This window comes from Solanum pennellii, chromosome 4 (assembly GCF_001406875.1).
Source record: "Solanum pennellii chromosome 4, SPENNV200".
Lineage (NCBI taxonomy): Eukaryota > Viridiplantae > Streptophyta > Magnoliopsida > Solanales > Solanaceae > Solanum > Solanum pennellii.
Genome location: NC_028640.1, coordinates 1,321,943 through 1,347,122, shown reverse-complemented (window position 1 = coordinate 1,347,122; position 25,180 = coordinate 1,321,943). Strand labels below are relative to the sequence as shown.

General features: G+C 31.1%; 2 protein-coding genes across 4 annotated transcripts; one reads left to right on the top strand and one right to left on the bottom strand.

The window, feature by feature from the left end:
• Positions 1-1,131: 1,131 nt before the first annotated feature.
• LOC107016002 (protein DETOXIFICATION 14-like) lies at positions 1,132-7,148 on the top strand. The gene is made up of 7 exons (XM_015216472.2): positions 1,132-1,473; positions 4,662-5,206; positions 5,396-5,482; positions 5,587-5,643; positions 5,719-5,957; positions 6,466-6,671; positions 6,809-7,148. The coding sequence occupies exons 1-7, from the start codon at positions 1,195-1,197 to the stop codon at positions 6,845-6,847; spliced, it is 1,452 nt and encodes a 483-aa protein (XP_015071958.1). The 5' UTR covers positions 1,132-1,194; the 3' UTR covers positions 6,848-7,148.
• A 1,589-nt stretch (positions 7,149-8,737) lies between these two features.
• LOC107015927 (CDP-diacylglycerol--serine O-phosphatidyltransferase 1-like) lies at positions 8,738-19,036 on the bottom strand. Of its 3 annotated transcripts, XR_001456399.2 has the most exons (15): positions 18,624-18,983; positions 17,036-17,239; positions 15,467-15,532; positions 15,319-15,378; positions 14,761-14,851; positions 14,529-14,583; positions 14,337-14,416; positions 14,084-14,200; positions 13,868-13,952; positions 11,796-11,887; positions 10,526-10,779; positions 10,314-10,402; positions 10,048-10,219; positions 9,820-9,939; positions 8,738-9,654 (listed from the first exon to the last, which is right to left on the bottom strand). XR_001456399.2 is itself a non-coding variant. In XM_015216374.2 (13 exons), exons 2-13 carry the CDS (start codon positions 17,197-17,199, stop codon positions 10,092-10,094), a joined length of 1,281 nt encoding a protein of 426 aa, XP_015071860.1. In that variant the 5' UTR covers positions 17,200-17,239; positions 18,624-19,036; the 3' UTR covers positions 9,838-10,091. The 3 variants fall into 3 exon arrangements, 1 of the variants encoding a protein (XP_015071860.1); XR_003578017.1 differs by having other exon boundaries at positions 9,219-9,654; positions 9,820-10,219; XM_015216374.2 differs by lacking the exon at positions 8,738-9,654 and having other exon boundaries at positions 9,838-10,219; positions 18,624-19,036.
• Positions 19,037-25,180: the final 6,144 nt, after the last annotated feature.

The window sequence follows — 25,180 nt, the reverse complement described above, 5'->3', positions numbered from 1 at the left end:
TTAGTCGATGTTTCTGATACATGTATTAGATACGAAATTGAATCTCCAACATCGATTCCGTCGAATTTGTAACTTTCATTTTCCATTTCGTTCACCCAAATTCCGGAATGTCTCATCAAAATCGAAGTATTCATCTTGAAAAATCCACTGTAACAACAATAAAATTACTGTAGTTCGAAATTTAACAGATTGTTCAAAAAAATTGTTTTCAAAATAGATGATATAATCTTTGTTTTTCAAAATTTGAAATTAATATCCAATTAAGTGCTGATTTTATGCTGATTAATGATATGTTACCGTAAATTTAGCTGTTTTATTAACAACATTAACTGTACCATTTTTTCCCCTTTTTTTCTCAACAGTTTAAAATTACCATGTATCATTTACCATGTATCACTAGAGTCTAAAGTATCACGGCTCAACAAATTTAAGGGATTTTTTGTAAATACTAAATTTGTCGGGACAGAATGAAATTATTGAATTACACTATGGGATTTCTTAAATTTTTACTTGATTATATACAATTTATTTAACGTAATGTAAAACATATGGTGTGAATAAGTATGAATCAATAAGACCATTTTCTCCATCCCCTCACATCCAATGGCGGAATCACCTTATCATTAGGAGGTTCATCCGAACTTTTTCATGAAAAAATTGTATTTTTTTACATAGTTAAAATATTTTTTAGGTATTTATAGTAAATGTCGAATTCCTTTTGATTATATTATAACAAAAATAACTTTTTAGCGACATTAAATATTGACATTAATAAAGAATAGTGCTAAAGTCTTTACCGACATTAGATAATTGCCATTAGAATCAATGTCGCTAAAGACTTTAGGGACATATACAAAGAGTGTCAACTGTCGCTAAAAATACACATTAAGCGGCAATTGAGAATTAATTGCCGCTAATAATCATTTTTGATGTAATACTACTTTATGTGTCAATTTCTTCGAATTTCAAACCCCTTGAAAATTCTGCACTCCGTCAGTGTTCACACCTAACCTAACACATCTACACATTTATTACTAACATGTGCATAATTAGGTCTAGTGGTATCCCACAACTCCCTCCTCCTCCTCACATGCAAGGTTTATATAAAGGGTACTCTATTTTACTACTTTTAAAGAAAACTAGAGCAACAACAACAAAACACACACACACACACAACAAAGATAGAAAAAAAAAATGGGAAGTTATTTAGAAGAGGGATTGTTAGTGAAAGAGAAATTATTTGAGGAAAATAATATTGAAGTTGTGTTAAGAGATGAAGAAGTGAAATGGGATGTTATATGGATGGAAATAAAGAGGATTGGTTATTTGGCTGGTCCAATGGCATCAGTAACACTATCACAATATTTGTTACAAGTTATATCTATGATGATGGTTGGTCATTTGGGTCAACTTTACCTATCTAGCACTGCTATTGCTGTCTCTCTTGCTACTGTCACTGGCTTAACTCTTCTTGTATGTATATCCATCTCCTCCTTTTTATTTCACGTCGTGTTGTTCAGACTCTTCAAAAATTATGTTATCGTCATTGCATCTATGTCTGATCTTTTAAAGTTGCACTGCTTTTAAAAGATCTGACAGTATGTGTCTTGATTACATTTCTGAAGAGTCTGAACAACGTAGTGCAAAACCTTTTATCTTTTGTGTTAAAGATATGATAATTGCTTCAAAAAATTATGTTATGTATTACGTTTGAAGGGTCTGACAGTATGTGTCTTGATTACATTTTTGAAGAGTTTGAACAACATAGTGCAGAACTATTATCTTTTATGTTGAAGATATGATGATTGCTTCACAAATTATGTTATGTATTACGTTTGAAGGATCTGACAGTATGTGTCTTGATGACATTTTTGAAGAGTCTGAACGACATAGTGCAGAACTATTATCTTTTATGTTGAAGATATGATGATTGCTTCAAAAAATTATGTTATGTATTACGTTTGAAGGATCTGACAGTATGTGTCTTGATGACATTTTTGAAGAGTCTGAACAATATAGTGCAAAACTAATATCTTTTATGTTGAAGATATGATGATTGCTTCAAAAAATTATGTTTTGTATTTGATCTTTTAAAAATGTACTACTTTTTGAAGGATCTGACAATACGTGTCTAATGACATTTTTAAAGAGTCTGAATAACATTGAAAAACCATAATCTATGTGTTGAAGATATGATAATTAAGTAAGAATTTCATTATTATTAATAATAATAATTAATAATATTAGTTAAGATCAGATGGCAGGTTACAGTACCATTCAACATAACAATGCCCACTTGTGCTGGTTAATGAATCTATGAAGATGAAATTGAATTTAAATCATGAAGTTTTTATTTTTTTATTTTTTGCTCTCTATCATTTTTCTTTTTCCAAAATAAAAGAGACAAAAATATAAGAAGAGTAATTTGAAATATTCATATTAAAATCAAATATGAAAGCAAAATAAAGTATAGCTATCAGGTAGTCATATCATTATTGAGTACTTCTCTTGATACAAAATTTAAAATTCATTTTAATTTAACTTAACAAAATAAAAAAAACTTTTAAACTTATAATCTTATACTAAAAATACGTAGAAATATTTATATTATTAAAAAGAAGCATCAACATAGAAAAGGGTCCAAGATTTCTGCTTTTGTTGTCTCCTGTTCTTTTGGCAATTCCCACTATACCTGGATCGTTTGATAGCCGGTTAAAAATTAAGTTATATATCTAAGTGATATCGTATTCGGTAGCATATTAATATTTATTTACTATGTATAAAACTTAATAAACCTATGAAGGTGTTGTTCCTAGTCTAAAAATTTGAATGTATAAATTATTTCATACAGAATATATATATATATATATATATATATATATATATATATATGATAGAATAATTAATATATAAATAACTAAATCATGTGTAAATTAAGTATACAAATTCTCTTGTAATAATTCTTTATATTAATACTTACGTAACTCTTAACGATCGATATAAAAAATAAATTCATCATTAATAATGTTACAGGTAGACAAACTAAAGATTTTTTGTACTACGTGTTTATCAACTTGGTCATGGTCAAAACAATTGACCATAATTATCGGCTGCTTTTTTTTTATAATATAATTAAGTTCAAATACTTTTGTTTTCATAACACGTTATTCATGTTTAAATCTAGAAACAAATTCGTTCTAATTTGAATTAATAAACAATTAAATCACCTAATTATTAGTTGTAACTCGTATAAAGAAAGAGTACACAAAATATATTCTACTATTCTTTTTCAACAAAACATATTTTCGGATTCAAATTATCTGTCATATTTTTTAATATTTTTTTAAAGAAAAAATTAATTTGATGGAGATTTGACTCTTTTACCCTTAATTTATGTCATAGGATGTAGTCTCTCTTGGTTGATTATTTAATCTATTTGTTTGTTATTAATTACCTCATGAATTTTTATGTTTCTTATTTTGTGTTGAACTTGTAGAATGAGTAAATAATTTATGGTAATTATTATTTGAGACGAAGTGAGTATTATTTCTTTTTCAATTTTCGTGGCGCACTTTATTTTTTGGTCTCTCCTAAAAAAGAACGTCATCTTCTCTAACCTTTTTTTCTTTTGGGTTTTGCATGGGTTTTTACTTTACTACGATTCTTATTGATAAGAAAAATCACATTTTTAATAGATATAATATATAATTATGTCCTTTAACTTGTTTTCGAATCACATTTATGCCCTTTAACTTTTGGTGTGTATAAGTAGACACTTAAACTTACATAAAATTGAACAATAAACAGACGTGTCCTATATGTCATCCTACATGTCATTTTTTGTCCTACGTGACGTCCCACGTGTATTGTGTCATGTAGGACACATGTGTTTATTTACTTAAAAGTTGGATAGTTAAAGTGTCTGTTTGTATATTATGAAAGTTGGAGGTCAAAGTTAAAATTTGAAGCCAAGTTTATGGTCCAATATATGTATTATGCCTTTTTAATATTCAGAAATAATTTAACTTTACAATCATCGAATATTGACACCCACAATTCAAAAAAGGCTTGATGGTGTACTTAGTTATAACTTAAAAGCTTAAAAGGATCAATTCCCATTTAATGTATTTTTGTTCTTCTCGTTTCTTCAACAGTGCACTCATATTTTAGAAATTCTGGTTATTGATGTTATATTCTTAATGGAAAAAGGACGAATATACTTCAGAACTATCGTAAATGGTATAGAGATATCCTTCGTCATACTTTTGAGACATTGGTGCCCCTATCGTTTAAAAAACTAAAGCATATATACCCTTTATACTAACAAACACACACGTGTCATAATCTTATCCACCGGCCCGATATTTATTAAATATCGAATCGATAGATAAGATTGTACCACGTGTCCCTATTTAGTTTTCCATTAAAGTGAAGGGCATATATGCTCTAGTTTTTTGAAGGCAGGTGCGGGGCACCAATGCCCCAAAAGTATGACGGAAGTATCTGCGTACGATAATTCGGGGGTACATTTATATCCATTTTCCTGATGTATAGCCAAACAAATATCTAAAACAAACTAAAGGGAAAAAAGTATGTAATTTCAAGTTGCACATGACATATACTTAGCTGAAAAGATCACTTATAAATTTTCATTTTTTCAGTTAGGAATGGCAAGTGCACTAGAAACACTATGTGGACAAGCATATGGAGCAAAGCAATACAAGAAAATTGGAACACAAACATACACAGCTATCTTCTCTCTATTTATAGTTTGCATTCCCCTCTCCATGTTATGGATATACATAGGACGATTACTCGTATTCATCGGACAAGATCCTCATATCTCACATGAAGCTGGAAGATTCATAATGTGTTTAATCCCAACGCTCTTTGGCTCTGCAGCTCTTCAGCCCCTCGTTCGATATTACCTAATGCAAAGTATGATCCTTCCTTTAATCATAAGTTCATGCGTGACGATAGCTATTCATGTACCACTATGTTGGTTGCTAGTTTATCACACTAGCTTCAAGAATATTGGGGCTGCATTCGCGATGGACATATCCATTTGGTTAAATGTCACAATTCTCGCGTCATACATGAGGTTTTCCTCTGCTTGTGAGAAAACTCGCGTGCCTATTTCATTAGAGATTCTCTATGGAACGAAAGAGTTCTTTCGTTTTGCTATCCCTTCAGCTGTCATGATATGGTATGTTTCACTAGTTACTAAAAAACCTTATACACTACAAGAAAACTGTGAATTACATGGAGATTATTAGTATGAAAATTTGCAGGAAAATAAGTTTTCAGCGAATTTTCACACTAATCCCCATGTAATTTACAGTTTTCTTGTAATTATTGACTTGTTAGATAATTGTATAATATATGTTTTGTGTAGTCTTGAAGGATGGTCATTCGAGTTCATTGTGTTGTTATCGGGGCTATTGCCAAATCCTGAGCTTGAAACTTCAGTGTTGTCTGTATGGTAAGTTTATCGATCTGATCTCTCTCTGTAACAGTTTAAGCTTTTAGATGAGACAGTCACAGTTCTCTCTGACTTTCTCTTCTTGTGACATTTCTGTTTTACAGCCTCAACACTATTGCTACACTTTATTCAATTCCATATGGTCTATCTAGTGCTGTAAGGTAATACCAAAATTCAACTTATGTTCTATTCGAGGATTTGAGGTTCTAAGTTCTAACGTCTCGTTTAACTATCAGCACGAGAGTTTCAAACGAGCTAGGAGCTGGAAATCCACAGAGAGCGCGTATTTCTGTTTTCACAGTGATGCTCCTTACAGTAATGGAGGCTATACTAATAAGCGCGACTCTATTTGGTTGTCGAAACATTTTTGGTTTCATTTACAGTAGTGAGATGGAAGTTGTGAACTATGTTGCAAAGATTGCTCCTCTTCTTTCATTATCTGTCATAATGGATGCCTTACAAGCTTCTCTTTCAGGTTAGACATTTTACTAATCAACTCTCTCTATGTAGTACTTATAATTCTCTCTACTGAGCGATTCACGTATCAATTTTGAGTAGTAGTATGAAATTTTAAGAGAAAATGTTATGATGAGGGTCGAGTAGAAGAAGGGGTAGTGCAATTTTCTATATATATAATAGGCATAATACATAAATATGCCCTTTAACTTGGCTTCGAATCACATATATGCCTTTAAATTTTGAGTTTGCACAAGTAAACACTTAAACTTGTATAAAATTGAACAAATAGACACACACGTCCTACATGTCATTTTTTGTCCTATGTGGTGTCTTACGTGTATTTTGCCATGTAGTACTCATGTATTTATTTATTTAAAAGTTGGATAGTTAAAGTGTCTGTTTGTGCATTATGAAAGTTAGAGATCAAAGTTAAAATTTAAAGTCAAATTTAGGATCCAATATATGTATTATGCCTATATAATATATTGTCAATATGAATTGATTCTTTTTTTTTTTTTTTGTAGGTGTTGCTAGAGGGTGTGGTTGGCAACATATTGGAGCCTATGTAAATCTTGCTTCATTTTACCTATTTGGAATTCCTATAGCTATTTTATTAGGTTTTTGGTTAGAACTTAGGGGAAAAGGTCTATGGATTGGCATATTATGTGGTGCAACACTTCAAACTATTCTCCTTTCTATTATAACAAGCTTCACTAATTGGAAAAAACAGGTACTTTTCCACCGTTCGTCAGAAAATTATTCTATACATATAGGTCAAATATCTTTTTTTTTTACACATATATATTAAATCGTGTACATTCTTGACGAAAAATTGCTTAACTCTTGTGTGTTGATTTGATTTAACAGGCAGAAATGGCAAAGGAGAGGCTTCTTGAGGTAAAATGAGTTAACAACAACATGATGGGGTAAAAAAGATTATATTTATATATATAAAACAAAAAGAGCTCCATTTTGCCTCAATTTTGACAATTTATATTTTGGAGATTGTACCTAATATTTGTTGTGTGACCTTCTACAACTAATATGATTAATCATATCTTTATAGAGTGTAGTTTATAATTTATTTTATTTGTATAATCACAAAAATTGTGTCTTGAAGTGTGAAGGTCTACAAGTAATACATTTTTTTAATGTAGATTTTGTATTTAGATGTTGTGTAATCACCAAATTTCATTATTGAAGAGTGAGATTTTTTAAAGATTGGTATGGGATTTTTTTTTTTTTTGTATACTCACCAATTTGCACATGACAAGTAATATGTATTAGCCTCATTTATGTTAGGTTCTACTTAAATGTTTTCATCCACTACTCAATTTGAGTCTTTAATTATTAGGGTTTGTAATTTGAATTTTACAAGTCCATACTTTTTTTTTCGCGAACACAAAAATCTCACGTGTTATGAAAATTATTGAAATGAATTTAATTCTTTTATAATCTAAATTCTTATTAAATGCGCAAATCATAGTTCACAAACGGGATATTAGAATGTCCTAACGCTTGATAAATCATAGCACTATGTTCTTTTTTTACAAAGAAATATCTGCGATTACAAATTTTCAAATACACATAATTTCATAATGTTTCACTAGTCAAAAATAGTAGTAAATAGTTTTTTTTTAACTAAATATAAACCTACCTTTAATATTTTTTTGTAATCATACTTTTTGGAGAATATAAGATTTGAAATCAATCACAATTCTTGCATACTCCTATGTGTTAAAAAATTCAAAAAGATTATAAATAAATAATAAATTCCAAATCTAGATATTAATACTTGATATCACAATCTTAGAATTTTGGCCTACGAAAATAAATTGTCCAATGGAAGAATCAAGGAGGAGTTGTTCTCTTATCTTTTCAATTTGCTGCTCAACATCCTCAAGGTCAACATAATCGGCTTCGATGCATCGTCAACGATAATAATATATTCAGTATAATTTTATAAGTTAGATCAGATGAAAGATATGCATAGACTATATTCTTATTCTCATAAAGTAGAAAGATAATTTTCGATAAATTATCAACTTAACTCTAGATGCATCCCACCAACAATAATAACATACTCACTATAATTTCATAAATTAAATCACGTGAAATAAATGTACGTAAATTATATTTATATCATTATAGAAAAATTATTTTCGATAGACCGTCACATCGGGAGAATCTCAAGTGGCAATGATATAGGAGTGAGTGAGGTGACAAAATTGTTCACATGACTAAGAGTAAATGGTGAAGCAGAGACTATTCATTGAATTGGTTGAGTTAAATTCATCATGAACCCATCACCCACATGGTCATAAAACACCAAAGCAATCATTGACATGATAAAAAAGAGATTCCATTGCCTTTTACTAGGAGGTGTTTTTTTCAATTCAGTGTTCGGAATCGATAAAATTTGAATTAAGCTAATTTGAGGGTGATGCTCTCGACAAGATTTTCTTCGTACTCATAGCTTGAACCTAATACCTCTGATTATTAATATTGTTCAGGATTGCTTAGTCATGGCTTCATTTACCTTTTTTTTCATTGCATCGCTTGATATTGTTTTTTTTTCTTGATGAGATTATATGTAATATTCTACCTATTTTAATGTATTTCATGATTTTGTTTTTTTACATTGTTGTTAAATAAATTTAAAGTGAGGTGTCAAAAAGTATATGTTATTTGTGGATTATAGTCCGATAAATGAGATTTGTGATGGAGCTAACGTTAAGTGGGAAGTTTTGAAACAAACCCTGTAGTTTAAAGGGTTCAAGTAGAGCAAAATAATACTTGAAGTGCAAGTTTAGTGACGTAATACATAAGACGGGTGTAAAAATGAAACTTGATACACAAGTCATTAAAAGAGCGAAAGTTTCAAGTATTTCGAATCTATTATCAAAATGATAAATGAGGACGTCACTCACCGTATTGGTGTAGAATGGATGAAACTGAGAGTCCTCTGTGATAAAAAGATGTCATTAACGCAAGTTCTACATAGCACAATTATGTTGTATGGGAATAAGCGTTGATCACTCAAGAACTTTCACGTTCAAAACTTGAGAATTGCAAAAATGAGGATGTCGCAATGGATGTGAGGGAGATAGATTAAAAATAAGGATATTTGTAACCAGATAGAAGCGACTTCAGTGGAGGACAAAATGTGAGAAATGAGGTTGAGATGGTTCCAATATATTAAGAACGGACACGAATCCCGCAAGGTGGAGGTGTAAGAAGTTGACTTTGTATAGATAGTTTCTCAAAAGGCAAAGGATAAATCAAAAAAATACTGAATAGAGGTAATTAGATTGGACATGATGCAGTCTCAAATTACCAAAGACATAACTTCAGATAGGAGATATGGAGGACACAAATTAGGGTAGGAACAAAATCCGTCCACGCTACTACCTGTAGTATTGCTCCTATGATTTCTTGTCCTTCGATTTCTGTTGCTATCTACCGTTTCATAGACGGTGGGTATTGTTTCTCAAATCAACCACAAGAAAAATAAATAGTGAGTCCACTCCCCTTATGGTAGACTAGAGCTATGTTAGCTTGAAAACCACTAATACTAACATCATCTACTATCAAAGATGCTATATCATACCTCATGCATGAAAACTATGTTCTGTTCCACATTATCTGGTCAAGACAGTTCTCAGAAACTTGTACCACCGATAGACTCGATGATCTTCGAGAGAACAATAGCCCTGGAGGGGGAAATGAGGTAAGAAGTGGAGGAATAAAGAGATAAAACACTACTCGTAAGCATGCTTTACGAGTTCCTAAGAACTTTTGAGAGCCCTACATCCTCACATACAAAGTAGACACATATAAAGTCCAACTGCAATGAGGAGAGGGTAAATTTCGAGTACCTGGAGATAGAGCTGAAATTGCAAAACTTTCAAGTTTCGACACACTCCGTAAAAAAAAATTATTTAGGAAAGAGCCTGCAAACTGAGGCAGCACAAACAAGGCATCTACCAACCTGTGACCTAGTGATAAAGAATTGTGGTTCACTACATTTTCAACTATAATACCTAAACTAGGAAGAAAACATGTACAGTTAAAAGGTAATTGGTATGTACAAGAGGGTTGGTTACCCGAAATAACACAAAGGAATAAAGAATGGAGTTACTGCAGAAACTCATTGCTGTTTTTTCCTCATTGTACGACGTAATTGCCATGACCATGCAGCCAAACATAACACAAGGCCAACGCCGGTGCATGTCCAGAAAATTACTAACCAATTGGGCATGGGGTCAGGAAACAATCCTGAAGTATAGCAGAAAAAGATGAGATTAACTGTTAATACACAGATTGATAAGACATGCCAACATGAGAACTGAGAAATGAGTGGAGTACTGACCATGTCCGAACTTGACGCAGATTAGGAGTTCAACAATGCAAATAGCTAGTGAAAGCCAGCAATATGCTCCCACCTTTTTAACTGGTGTCCTGTGTATAATTGTGGAGTATTTGGGGAAAAGTGAGGTCGCGTAAAAAAAAAAAAGAATTTGGGCAATGAAAGAAAAATATAGTGCAATTTATAATTCTTGTAATGAAATAGGCAGGACATACCTGTCCTGTAGGTAACTGTTGTACTCCCGAATTGTTGGTATCGCAAGTAGCCACCACAAAACCAACCTATACACTATCAGAGGGTTTCTAGGAGGAATCCAAAGACAGAACTTCAAGAAGAATGTATTCAATTCCACAGTCAAGAAAATAACACAGAGAGTGAGAACTTGAAGGAATCGCCAGGGACCAAGGAGGGGTCGCCATTCATCTTTATCCCAATGTGCAGGTGTAAATTGGCCAAGTGTTCGCTTGACCTACAAAACCCAAAAGAAAATAAAAATGTCTAACAATAAACTGTTCAAATGACTGTAAAACTATAACTTTCACATTCTTCCTAGGTTCCAAAAATCTGTAGTGCTGAAGTTAAAAATAGAAAATGCCAGAAGAGAGATTTAGTTTACAAACACCGACTCCACCAGTGGCGGAGCCACATGCAGTTAAGGGGTATTGACACTCCTCAACATAAAATAGTTATGTCAAGATCATCCAATCAACTATTACATCTCCAAACTATTTGGTGAATGAATTAGAAGTCCAGAACATAGAGTAACTGGATGAGGCATTGTCACAGATATTGATCCAGAATCTAACTAAAAGAATTTGAAAGCCCAAGGACAGCTCAATATGCATAACATCTTGCAGAGAGGTATACAATAAAATTCAATCCTCTTTCTGTGGAGGTTTAGTTGAGTCAAAACTATATCTCACTCAAGATATTCTATGCAGTATAATTAAATAATGACCAATAATTAGGATTTCATGATCCCTCACTGGTTTGAGAAAGATGGACACATAAAGCAAACACCTGATAACAACAGATTTTCCCGGAATAATTTGTATTTTACCTCACAATAATCACCTATCCTAGAAGGTGATATATTTCCATTATATCAGTAGTTATCAATCAGGGCTGATTCCCGCAGGAATAAAGCAGGATAATTACAGGGTGAAGAGGCTATCAGCAACAGCAATTTCTATCAAACTGAATGTAAACATCTCTCAACCATTTGACCCTTCTAAAAACAGAAAAGAACAGCAACAAATAACTTTCACAACTAGTTGCAATTACGGAGTTCAACTCCACATGAGACATTTATCAACAAACTACTCACATGTTGCGGCATTACCATGTCTCCACACAACAAAAATTAAATATATAATGTCAATTATCTTTATGTGTAGAGAAAGAAGAACATGCAAACAAGAAAACCCAATAACAGCCAAACCAGATAGACTATTAAAATCAATGTATACAGTTCAAGAGACAGACCTTGCCCATAATATTTGGCTGCCGGCTTATACCAACCCACTCATATGTTCTTCCATCAAAATATCGAACAGTACGCATTCCAGCCAAGATGCCTAAAGGAAACCAAAAAAGTAAAGAACAAGACAAAAGAAAACATAACAGACATTCCATAGATAGATAGCTATGCAGAGAAAAAAGTAAATAATTCTTGTAGTTTTGCTTAACATGCAAGAATCATATTGATTCATGTTAGTATGACAACATCTACGAAGCCTGGACACCATCACTGGCATCTCAATTTTTTTTTAAATTATTTCTCTCAAATCTTCAGATTGGTTTCTGAAATTTGGCTACATAAAAGACACCAGATGTGCCAATTGATCCCTAATTCAAACATGATCCATAATATAATCATCGAAGTAAATTATTTAAATGGCATCATTGTTCGGATGTAACTTGATCTTTATGGCTTGTTTTATAGCTATCAACGTTTCTGATAGTATATGTGTTTTTTTACTACACTACACAGTACACACACACACAACAAATGTATAATATGTTATCTACAACAATACACACACAACAACACAAGCATACTTTGTAATATACAACACTGGCACACACAACACATGTATATACAACACTAGCACACACAACACATGTACAGTTAAATTTAAATCACCCCTAAATTGAGTCATGTTCCAAATACTTCCAGAACTTCTGTTATAGTAGATACCCACTTCCATCTCATACCAAACATACATTTCCATGAACTATCCCTAAACTGATTGTAGATGAAGTAATGGCAAGACTTTTACCTCATCTTCAAAACTATCCCTAAACTGATTCATGTCCTAAAAAATTTGGAACTTTCATATAGTAGTCCACCTCCATCTCATTCCCAGCACTGGAATCCATGTCCACGAAACATTCACTAACATAACTTCATTCCTAATATAGAGATCATTCACAATGCCATTACATTGGTGATCTTTTCTAAGCAACAGTAATTCATTATCATCTTCTATTAAACTAACTTCGATCCAAGTACCAATTTGAACTTATGACCCACGACGTAGTTATGTGCAAGAAAAGAACTCCATACACGTGCTAATATAGTTATTTAGCTCAGCCATCATATTTTGCTTTGCCTCAGATAAGACACAGGAGCACTCTAAGAAACAATGTGAAATGCGCCTTCTCATGACTATTCATCTACCAACCAAAGTGTCATGACCAAATTATGCTAACCATTTTTACTGCAGTGAGTACCAGAGTCGTGTACCTTAAATATCCATTGTTGGCCAAAGACCAGTTAAGATACGCTAAACCAGAAGCTGATTAGATGCCTCGATAACGAACAAACAGATAAAGACTTGACAAATCACCTGCTAGCTTGATGCACAAAATTAGGCTTTCTTCACCATAATAACCTTTTTCATTGCAGCCAGAGCTGCAGAATAAAATTAAACCACTTCCAGTGGAGAAACCACCCACCTCTCCATCAACTCTCATTTTTTCATAACATCACTCCTCCACATTTGACCTACGCCCATTACAAGCTGCCTTTACATTCTAAAGAGATATCAACGATGGACAAACCAATTCAGCTTCTACCATTTTGGCCTAGTAGATAATCAGATTTAATACTGACAGCCTTCCAAATTAGGGAGGAAGAATGAGACGGAGATAGGTGAATGTAGAAAGAGTTTCCTGATCCAAACATTGCAGAATCAACCAAGTTTCATACAACAGAAAAATAGTGAGAGGGGAAGGGGGCAATATGGAACATGTGCTGATAGACTTTAACAATCTAAAGGTACTTCATACACTTTGGCAAAATTAGCCCCAAAAATGGAACCACTGCAAATAGAAGCGTAAGTGCATAATTAATCCCCAGTGATTTGGTATAAGAGGGTGGAATTGAAGCACCAAACAAATAGAGCATCACGCTATGTTAATGTATGTAACAATATAGTGGAGTGATAAATACTGATCAGATAAATAATGGAGCATATGACATAAATTGACATAAGCATGTCAAAATATGTCTATATCATAAATACCCAAGAAAATGGCTTAAAGTTTCTCACCAAACCAGTTGCAAATGAATATATCCAGAATAATGCTGTCCCACCAGCACTCATTAAAGTTTGGTAACATGTGGCGGAAAGTAAGCTGAAACATAGCAGTGTAAAGATAAGTTATAACAGATGAAACTATCAGCTAACCACTTGCCTAAAATGGTTATATCTAAAAATGAATGGCCGCTGCTTAAAGCACTTGAAAGACGCCATAAAGGATCTGACCTCCATCAACTCAAACCCAATGGATAAGACCCACAAAAGAGGCTGATTACGTATCATGATGGCCTTGCCCCACCACCCTAAGATATGAGCCAGAACGAACTCATCGAACAATGTGTCCTACAAAGCAATACACCACTCAGAGAGATCTCAAAGACCAAATTATTACTAAAGCAATTCTCAATTGATAATGAAAGACAAAACTCATAAAGAAAATAAATTGAAGAGGTAAAAAGAGTGCAAGGAAAAGTCTTACATAAAGATTCTTAAACCTGTTTGTGGGATTTTCAGGTACATAGAGTCTGCAATCAGCACCATAAGATTTTTCAGGAAGTTCTGCATAGCAAGACAAATCGGTCTTAGTTATGCTACAAATCAAAACATATGAACAGAAAGGACCTGCATGAACGAACCACGGAAAATTTCTAGGAGTAGATCAAATCCTTACCAATGCCAAGATCAGGATGAAGAAATGTCATAAACTGGCGAGCATCATCGCGCCTCTGAGAAAATAAAGGAACAGAGTTTTCATATTCAGAATATAATTTAATGGCTGCAATAACACATGAACAAATATCAAAAGAAAACACAGATGTAAGAAACTATAGCTACTGGTTCATTAACATGAAGGTAAGAAAACAGTTCATGTTAAGAAAACACAACTCTTCTAACCAACCCACCTGAAAAAGTAGAAATGTCAAAGCAACAAGATAAATCACAGCCATTCCATGAACCAGGCGCCAAATCGCAGGATGTGGTCTAATAAGTACCCTGTATGAAAGAACTAAAGTATTAAGTGGGTAAAATACTATTGCCACAAACACCACATAAGTTAACAAGGAGGAGAAAAGGTGAATTGTCAACTACACATTAAAGCCAGAGGAATTTTAAAATTCGAGTTTAGCTTATAATTAACAGGTTAAAAACTTCCAATTTCAATTTCAGAGAATGAAATGCTTATTTAAGAACACGACTTCCTGACTCGCCTAATTGAGGAAGTGAGTAAAAGCAACTCCGTAGAGAATCCTGTAAAAATGAGTAGAGAATATCACCTACTTCTGTATCTGAATTTGCTGGGATAAATCCTTACTGCTCACATAGTGAACAATATACAGACATTTATACCAGTAACTACAAACTCCTTTTTTAAGGCAGGAAACACCCAACATTCTAACACAAAAATACCCAAAAATATGAAATTGTTCATTTTAGACAAACAAATTGTGGAAAGAACTTACGTTGAAGGGGCTTGCAGCAAAGAGTAGGCAAGATAAACAGCTACCATTGCCAAAATTCCCCTAACAGACGAGAAACAAAATAATTACATCAATTTCTTATGCATAATTAAAAAAATGATTGGATAAAAAACATGCTTAAAATGTACACCTTTTCACAGAAGTAGTAACGTCACTGGAGGAAGTACTTTGCGGTTCAAGAGCTCCACTTGCCCAGCTACAATAGTGATGACATAAGCAAGTCAAAACATACAAACATTAACTTCATGTCCAACACAAAATCATATTAGCTTTTTAATAATTTTGCAAAATTTAGGAAAAAGTGAACAAGAAACGGACAGGATTCATAGACCAAGTGTATTACATGCTTTGACTGTAACACAATAGGACTCAATAAAACCTCAGAGCAAGAGGTAAGAGGGTAAGGTTTAATATTTTCCACAATTTTGGTAAATAAAGAGAGTTAAATATGCAAATGCAACATTCTAGTTTCCTCAAAGAAGGGAGAATTTCCAAATGGCACTTATCAAAGTAATGGAAAAAGTTGATAGTTTTTTTCGTTTGTTTTTGACTTGTCATATGCTGTGCTCAGGAGGTCAGGTTGATTTAAGTACCAAGAACTACACTAAAAGAAGTATAAATAAACAACACTGTCAATAAAGTGAACAGACCCCTGAAAATTTGGACTTACGGAATGAAAATTGGCAATCAGAATTCAGAAAGCAAGGACAACCAGAAGATGACTCAACTAGTCAACTATATCCACTATGAATGAAGAACTTGATAAGACTTAGCCAGATATTAAAGTCAATTGTTGTAATTGAGAAACAACGAGACCCCAGGTTCCATTTTCTATACAAACTTCCAGCTCAAATACTGATGTATAATTATGAAGAATGAGCGGAATGCCAAGACGGTAAGTGGTCAGTAACAGAAGCACCAATACAAAGAAAAATAATTGCACGGCTACCGACACATCTTAGGGAATTCAAACTGCAAGAAAAGCAGGTAGTAAGTGTGGAAAATGTGGAGGATTAATACTACTAGATCCTACGTAAGATCATAAGGAAGAAGTTCTGAAGGGAAAGCTAGCTACTTTTATTACTAAATAGGTCTCCTGTGGAACAGTAATAATCACATTATTAGCAGAAATTTGGATCAACTAACTGCATATAAGTTTTGTTTGTCACAGACATGTTACCCTCAAAATTCATTTGATCAGGGGACTCTTTCTTTATGGATTATAAGTGCTCTGGTCCAGACATATGGGGGGTTTTGGAGCAGGACTGCTAGAACATGGTTTGCCTTTCTTCAATCATTTCTTTGTTTCTCCTTCATAGATGAAAGAATTAGGACAACAAATCCAGATTGAGAGGTGAAATCCAGAAACAGAAGTGGTTGCATTTCCATTTCATGAGAAATTATATGCTCCAAAAGCAAGCCCTCAGATAAGAGGATAGAAAATAAATAAACATCAAAATTTTATAGTTCAATTTCTTGCTGCATTATTATGTTGAAAAAGAAGAGACACGGCATGCAGATAATTAAACTTTGATGAAACAGGATTCAAGATGGACCTTAGGGAGAACCCGCAAAGACTAAGCAAAAATTATAAAACTTTTAAGAGCTTCATTGAAGTCTGAAAAAGTAGCCACAAGAAAGAACTAATACCTATATTTATAAACAATGGCTTATAAAGCCTGTTAACTAAGCAACTTACATGAGGAAACATGCACCAATAAGCAACAATGTAATAGTACGAGGTTTGTATGCCCAAGCAGTCCATGGATCCAGCTCCTCATCTATATTCAGCGGGCTATGATTACCATTTTGAACGGTAACAAGATTCCTTTTGTTACTCTTTCTGTAACCATTAGATTCCATATGCCTGGCCTCACAAATTTCAACTCCTTCAGCCCCTTCACTGCACACAAAAGAGAAATCATTCCAGGATTACATGTCAATGTAGAAGAGTCCAGGTGCAGATAATGGGAAATACAACAAGATAGCAATAAACATCACGCACAAAGGGCACCCTATTGAGCTAAAGCCCGTATCTATTTAATGCAGCGCCAAGTAATACCTTTCTAGACAATTACACAATCCATAATACGTAGACTTAACAAACAAAGGCAAGAAAAAAAGTGATTGGAAGAGGCAAAAAACTGAGGGCAAAAAGAATCTCAAAGAACACAACAAATTAAAGATAAGAATCCAAACAATTTTGCATCTACCCAAATTTGATTAGTATAATAAAAACTACATTAGATGTCCACCCAAACAAAGCGGGAGAAATGAAAATGGAACCTTCTGTTCCTATATCCTGCCTCTAAAGAGGAAGAAGCATAAAAATTAATCAGCAACCTCAAAATTAACGTAAATATTTTTTTTTTGTTATGTGAATCCTTTTCTTCAGCTTCTCAGTAACAAAAATCTTCAACAAAGAATGGACTTAATGTAATCCATAAAGATAACAGCAAATAAGCAAATGCAACACCACCACCACCCACCCACCCACAAAGCACAATACTTCAGTTTAATACAATAATCACAAGAAATAATGAAAGTGGCTATTACAGAAACGTCATAATCATAGCAGCAGCAAATCACTAATGTAAACAACTGTATACAGTAAAGATATAGCACATTGGCCTAACAACAAGCCGACGACTCCATAAGTAAATTGTTCACTAAAACCACTCACAATTATTATCAATTTAATAATTTCAATCTACTCTAATAAAATTTGACACTTTTAGCCAACACTTACAACACAAAACTCCCTTGCAACAGAAAGATAGCAACTCAGAACTTAGTAAAGTAATGCTAGAGCGTGTCCAGATAGCAATAGAAAATCACAAATTGATGAAAATAACAATCACCCAAAATTCAACAATCTCTCACAAAGTAACATAAAAGGGTGCATGCCAATCACAACTTCCAAAAAATGGCAACAAATATTTTAATGCAATAGCTAAACTAAGATAAACCCAATATACAGATACAGCAATAAATACCAACAAATACATGCATTACTAATTTCTTCCCACTCGTCCTAGCCTTCGTTGACAAAGTTACCCGATACCTATTGTTGTTGAGGTGCACAACAGCTGGTCAGCCACCACAGTTATCAAAAAATATATATACAGACACTCTGTCTCACAAAAAAAATTCAATCTTTGACTGCAACTTCGTCAAATATTTCGTACACATTCATAAAGCTTCAACATTTAATTCAACTAATCAATACCCATAATTCATATTTGGGAATAAAAGTACAAACTAATTAAAAACAGTTGAAATCTTACGCAGACAAATCCTTTTAGTCGAACGATTGAATAAGCAGATGAATTATGGCCGTTGGATCAAACAAATGGGAGATGGGTTTTGTAGTTAATTGATGAATTAATAGAGATATGGACGAATAATGAAGAAACAATGCATACATATAGATATATAGATATATATACATATAGATAGAGAGAGAAATCAATAAGGAAACCGAAAAGATAACTGGGTTTCTCTCTTTCTCTCTCTAAAAAGGTGAAGAAGAAGAAAGAGAGAGGGCTTTTTGGAGTTGTTCACAGCGGCAAAAAGGCGGTGAGAGAGAAAACAGAGAGAAAGTACAATGGCGGTCAATGGCAGATTTTCAATAGCGGTTTTTTTCGTACAATAGAAATTCTACACTCATTTGTAATCACTTTTTTTTTTTTTTAGAGTTGCGGTCGAAAACACATCTAAACTATTTTATTTAATCGAGTTTTATATTTAAATTATTGAGATGATAAGTTTTCTATCAGAGCTATTCTTTAATAATTATCGAAATAATTAGATCATATGTTTGTCTAGAAACGCTTATATACATGTATATAATGATTTTATTTGCTGACTTTATAAAATTGATTTTTCTAAAATCTTTAACACTCTCCTCTTTCAAGTCGAAGATACATGTTGAAGACGAGATCACGACTAAGAAGGTGGAGAAGAAGATGGTGGATGTCATGATCGGAATAAGTTAATTTATAAGGACATAGTTTTAACTTTTAACACTCCCTTCGTCCTCTTTTAGTTGTTATATTGTGTTTTTCGAAAGTCAGTTTGATTAATTTTTCAAAATTAAATTTGATATATCATTTCGATTTTAAATTAAAAACTTAGATGTTCAAAAGCTATACAAAAAGTATTGTGGATTGCAATTTTTTTTGCATATCAATATGACAAAAAAATACACCGTGAAATATTAGTCAAAATTTTTAACATTTTAACTCTAAAAAAAGAAATAATAACATCTAAAAGGAGATGGAGCAGTATTAGCTTATTTAGATTTGTCATGTGGAATTATTAATCGACTTGGCAGAAATTTTAAACAAAAGAGAGAGCATAATACGCAAGCGTATCGCCAAATGTCTCTTCTATTACGAAGACCGTCCGATCGTAAAGCTTATACAGGAAATATTTTTTAATTGCGAAACTTAGATGTTGAAGCAGCACCTCAATCACCCTGCCTGTGTGAATTGAACGAACTTCAAAGTACAACCAACTTAAGAATTTAGTTGCGGCGTATGTTGCTAACTATTGCATGATAATTCGAATAAAAAACTCATGTTCTCAATAGTTCAAATATGAAACATAAAAAGTTAATAAATTAAAGTAATATTATATAAAAGTTAAAAATAAAATTCATTTATAAGGACTTGTCCGTATGTCCATTGCCAAAACAAACAAAATAGGCTAAGATTAGTTTTATAATTTTGATTAGTATCTTTGTGTCATTAATTATATATCTTTTTCTTTTTTTTTGGTGTTCAGAATTCATACAAAAGTACTGATTAAATTTGAATCGCGCTCTGTAAAGCTCATTCAGGGGTGGTGTTTCCATATTCAAAACTCAAACCTACGACCTCTAGATAAAGATGAAACACTCTCATCAATGCACCACAACCCACGTTGATCATTAAATATTTATCCTTAATTAGCGATAAAATTTAAAAATTTTATTAAAATAACAACAAATAATATAATAAACACACAGAAATATAGAAATAAAATATCTTGAGCCAGGTTCACAAAGATTTAAAGCTTTTGCAACCCCTTGATCATTACACCAATTCTTTACCACTAGTCAAAAAGTATCAAAATTTAATGATTAAGCGTAAGAGTAATTTTTTGACGAATGAAATATCATCTGAATCTGACATTCTATCAAATAAAAATAACTCTAATCCTATCTTTAATCATCTTAGAGTAAACTACAATAACTCCTCTAGCTAGCCTTCAAATATCTCTAATAAACCCCTCACGAGACTTTATTATAAATATTTTTTAATTTGATATAAATTATTATTTTGATAAACAATTATACGCTAAAATTTCTTTTTTTTAAGATAGGAAGTTGGGTAGAATAGGGACAAAAGCAAATGAATGAAGTATTAAAAGCTTATATGTTTTTGTACATTTGATAAAAAGAAAGATTCCAAACAGAAAGAGACAATATCTTATTCGTCAACTCACTGCTCAAGTGTTATCATCAATAATTGTTTTCGTGTTCATTTAAAATACTTTCATAAAGTCTCATTATTAATTTTATAATTGAAAATAAAAGGACCTACCTAATTACTCCTTTCGTCCATAATTATTTGTCATATTATATTTATTAAATTAATTATTTGGTATGATTATAAATTATATAAAATTGTCGATTTTATTAAAATATAAAGATTTAAAAACAGAAAAAATATATTAGTCGAGCTATACTGTTAACTAATTTTTTTCTTGAGGATTCTACGAAATGTTCAGTAGGATATGATGACTAAATAAAAACGAAAAGAATACTAAATCACTTTAATGATAGTATAATGAGTTAAAATAATACTACATATTTTGAGACAGAGGAAGTCGTTAACATTAAATCAATCATGGTTAGATTCAAACAACCTCACCTTTGATATGATTATTTTCAAAATTTTATTTTCTAATTATTGAATCATAGTTTGTAATTTATATGCCTTTGGAATGATCCACAAACTTCACTTTCAATTATAAAGAGAAGAACATATAGTCATATAGATGAAGGAAGAAGAGGATTAGGTACCTTTTTGCCCATGTTTGTAGGAGAGGTGAATCTCAAATGATCAAAGATATAATCGAGAGTCGTTTGGTATGAGGTATAAGATATAATAATTTTAGGATAAAACGTAGGATTATTTTATCCTGTGTTTGATTGGAGATATTAGATAGTCATGAAATTATTTATTTCACCATATATATCATAATGATTAAATGATAAGTTATTCCGAAATAATTTATTCTGGAATAGTTAATCTTAGGATAACGTATTTCGAACCCAACGAAACGACCCCTTAACTATAGTCTATAATAGGGTTGTCAATTGGGAATATGTGATTATGAATGTGATCCTATTCTAATGTGGGATGATTATGTTATCGAGCTAGAATTTTCATTAGAAAATAATAAACAAAAAAGTTCAAGAAAAAACAACATGATTTTGCCATAGATGTCACCTAGAACGCGTTGGCCTTGACATGAAGGTCAAACAAGTCGATATAATATTTGGACACTTATCGTAGACACATTCATCCTCTTAGAGATGAAAATTGTTATTTTGTATACTTTCGTACAAAAATAACATCAATTATCATAAAATAATAATGAAAATGTTGGTCCGCCTTTACTTACTCACTAATAATTTCTTTTGATTTGATTGATAGAATTAGACACGACAATATAAAGGACATAATACGTTTGTAAAATTTTAAGGCATTGAAAGACAACAAGGGTTGTGATGTAACTTATCCAGAGTTCTTAGGTTCAAGTTCTTCAAGGTATCGAGTCAATTTTGTCAGAGACCTTTTAACGTAAATTTAACTTTAATCGAATTTCAATATAAATATCGACACGAATAACTTTTTTATTTTTTATTTTTTAAAAAGACAACAAGGAACAGACTTTCCCATGGCTGTCTCAAACTCATATGGTCAGATTCCATTCAACTCAACATTATTAACCTAATCTAACAGCTAGATAAAATTTCGAATTTCGAGGCATATTTATTTTAATAATAAAAATTCCTTGTCCTAATCGAAAAGAAATAAAAATATAGTACTTATAACTATTCTTTTCGTTTCTAATTACTTGTTTACTTTTTTTTTATAGCTATTCCTAATTAAATATTCATTTTGATAAATCAAGAAAGGACGATTTTTTTATCTATTATACCCTCAATTAAATGACCAATTACTTTGAAAAATGTAAAACTTTTCATCCACTTCATAATTAATAGAAATAAAATGATAAACTTACTACGTCATTAATTATTTTCTTAATAGATATGTTAATTTAAAAGTAGACAAGTAAAAAAAGACGGAGAAAGTAAAATATTAAGTAGGGGGAGGGGGGGGGTTTACTTTTTTTATTTCTTCGTTATTGATAGATTTTAATTTTAGTCTTTGTGAATTGTGATTTCAGATTGAGCACATTGAAATTTTTTATAATTGAATTTTGTGTAGCTATTGCTTGGAATATTTACTAATTTATAAATATTATTAATCATTTCATATATTATGTTAAATTAGTTTTGACAATAATATAGTTCTATAATTAGTCAAATATAGCATATTTACTACATGAATAAGTCCAAAAAAAATAGACATTTCTATATAATAATAATTATTATTATAACTAGTCTCCCAAATAAACGATGTCGTATAGGCTAATTGTTTCTAACAGAATCTCATGTACTATATGCTAGCATTATTTGGAGAGTCATAATTATGTGCAATTAATTTGGTTAATATTTTAGTCAGATCAGTCAAAAACTTACCATTGTTTAATTATGTGATCATATTACACATCTATAAATATAAGTCAAAACACTTTTATTTTTACATTCAAATATAGAAACTCTGTTATATTCTAGTTTTGTATTTATCCTTTTTTATACTAAAACTAGTTAACATATCCGCGCTTCGCGCAGACACTATTAGATTTATAAATAAATTTTTTTGTTTAAAATTTATTTGGTATGTTATCTTTAGAAACATGTAAAGAAAGAAAAATAATTTCATGAAAATTTTCTTTTTGTTTATGCGACTGTAGTAAATTCTAAATTATATTTTAGGAGGGAGTTAAATTATACAGTATTCATAAAAAAAATATTAATGATAAAAGTTACTCTAAACAAATTGATAACCAATAATTAATAAATTAGAAAACATATCATATATATATGTGTGTGTGTGTGTGTGAATGAAATTCCTAGAGTGGAAATATACAATTAATTTCAAGTCATGCTAATCATATTATTTTATCTAAAATAATTACATCTTTTAGAATCTATTGCTTGTAAAATAATAAAAGGTTGACTTTTATTTTGGTGAAAATCATCTTCGGTATATTGAGAAATCATGTCAACACTACATAAGCAATTCAATAGGAGTATCATATTTTCATTATTCAACTAAACAATATACTCTACTTAATTTTTTTAATTTAACATGAATCTAATATGAAAAGCAAACATTCAATATTTAAAAAAAATAGCAACACAATAATTATCATTACAGAACGAAAAAAAAGCAACTGTTGCAATATACCAAACTGTTAATAAACACTTATAAATTTATAATATATAAAAAAATACTAATAAAATACAAAAACTCTATAGAAAATCTCTTTAAAATTGTTACTTGTAGCAACTAAGTAAGATAAGAAAAACTATATAACTTGCACATTAATTACTTTAGGGGGTTATCCACATGAAAGGTTTTGAAGTCATGAATATTATTAATTAACAATTAAAAATAAAAGTTACATATATAAAAAAAATGTTAATTATGCAAAATAATACTATTAAGTAATTATTTGAAGAGGAAATTTTGAAAATATATTTTACAATATCACACTGGTGAAGAAAAATAAAAAACATGCTAAATAATTTAGAGAAAAGATAAATGTGATCGGAAGTGATAGAAATGTACCACATCATCTTATTTATTTCTAACATTCTAACTTTATATGTAAATAGATATATTGGTTGTAAGTAAATAATAAAGAGAAAATAACTTAAAATATATTTTTAAAATTTTTATTCCAAAATTATAATCATAAGAAGATGAAAAAAAAAAGGAAAAGAAAGTGGAAAATTAATCTATTAGGATTGTAAATTAGATGTGAGTTATGGATGATTATTATTTACTCCTAATAAAGTAGTATGTGAAAAGTTTTTATTGTAAATGTTTCTCTATTAATAAAAATTATTTTTAATTAATTAAGTAAATTACTTTTACAAAAATTAATTAATTTAAATAAGAAAAAAGGTCAATAAAGAGAAGGTAAATGTCACATCACTTTTTTTTATGTTTCTCATTTTCAATAATTAAGAGAAGTTAAATAAATTACACTTTTTAGTTTTAATATAATTAATGTGACTAAGGGAAAAAAATTTCTTCATTCTTTTCATTAAATAATTTATTTATTCATTAAATTTTTTAAAAGTACTACAAATAATTAATTTATTTTTTGTTTAGTCTATGACTATTTTTTAATATGATAAACTACATCATATATTTTTTAGGGATATCAATATGCAATAGCTATAAGAAATGTATCATGTGCAATACTATATTTTTCAACCGTGACAAAAATTAAAATATTAATTAGAACTTGACGAAAAAATTACATAAAAATAAAACTATATAACTTTTCATCTTCATTCATAATAATAATAATAATAATAATAATAATAATAATAATAATAACAACAACAATAATAATAAGAAGAAGAAGAAGAAAAAGAGCAAAGTAAAATGAAGAAAATAATGTTAATTGAGCTTTCTAATGTGTTAAT

Excerpts from the sequence above, each read along its gene's own strand:
- LOC107016002 (XM_015216472.2), top strand. The coding sequence starts at position 1,195 with ATGGGAAGTTATTTAGAAGAGGGATTGTTAGTGAAAGAGAAATTATTT. Across the intron at positions 5,644-5,718 it reads GGTCTATCTAGTGCTGTAAG|CACGAGAGTTTCAAACGAGC; the intron begins GTAATACCAAAA and ends TTTAACTATCAG. Across the intron at positions 6,672-6,808 it reads TCACTAATTGGAAAAAACAG|GCAGAAATGGCAAAGGAGAG; the intron begins GTACTTTTCCAC and ends TTGATTTAACAG.
- LOC107015927 (XM_015216374.2), bottom strand. The coding sequence starts at position 17,199 with ATGGAATCTAATGGTTACAGAAAGAGTAACAAAAGGAATCTTGTTACC. Across the intron at positions 14,584-14,760 it reads TGACATTTCTACTTTTTCAG|AGGCGCGATGATGCTCGCCA; the intron begins GTGGGTTGGTTA and ends TTATTTTCTCAG. Across the intron at positions 14,201-14,336 it reads ACAGGTTTAAGAATCTTTAT|GACACATTGTTCGATGAGTT; the intron begins GTAAGACTTTTC and ends ATTGCTTTGTAG.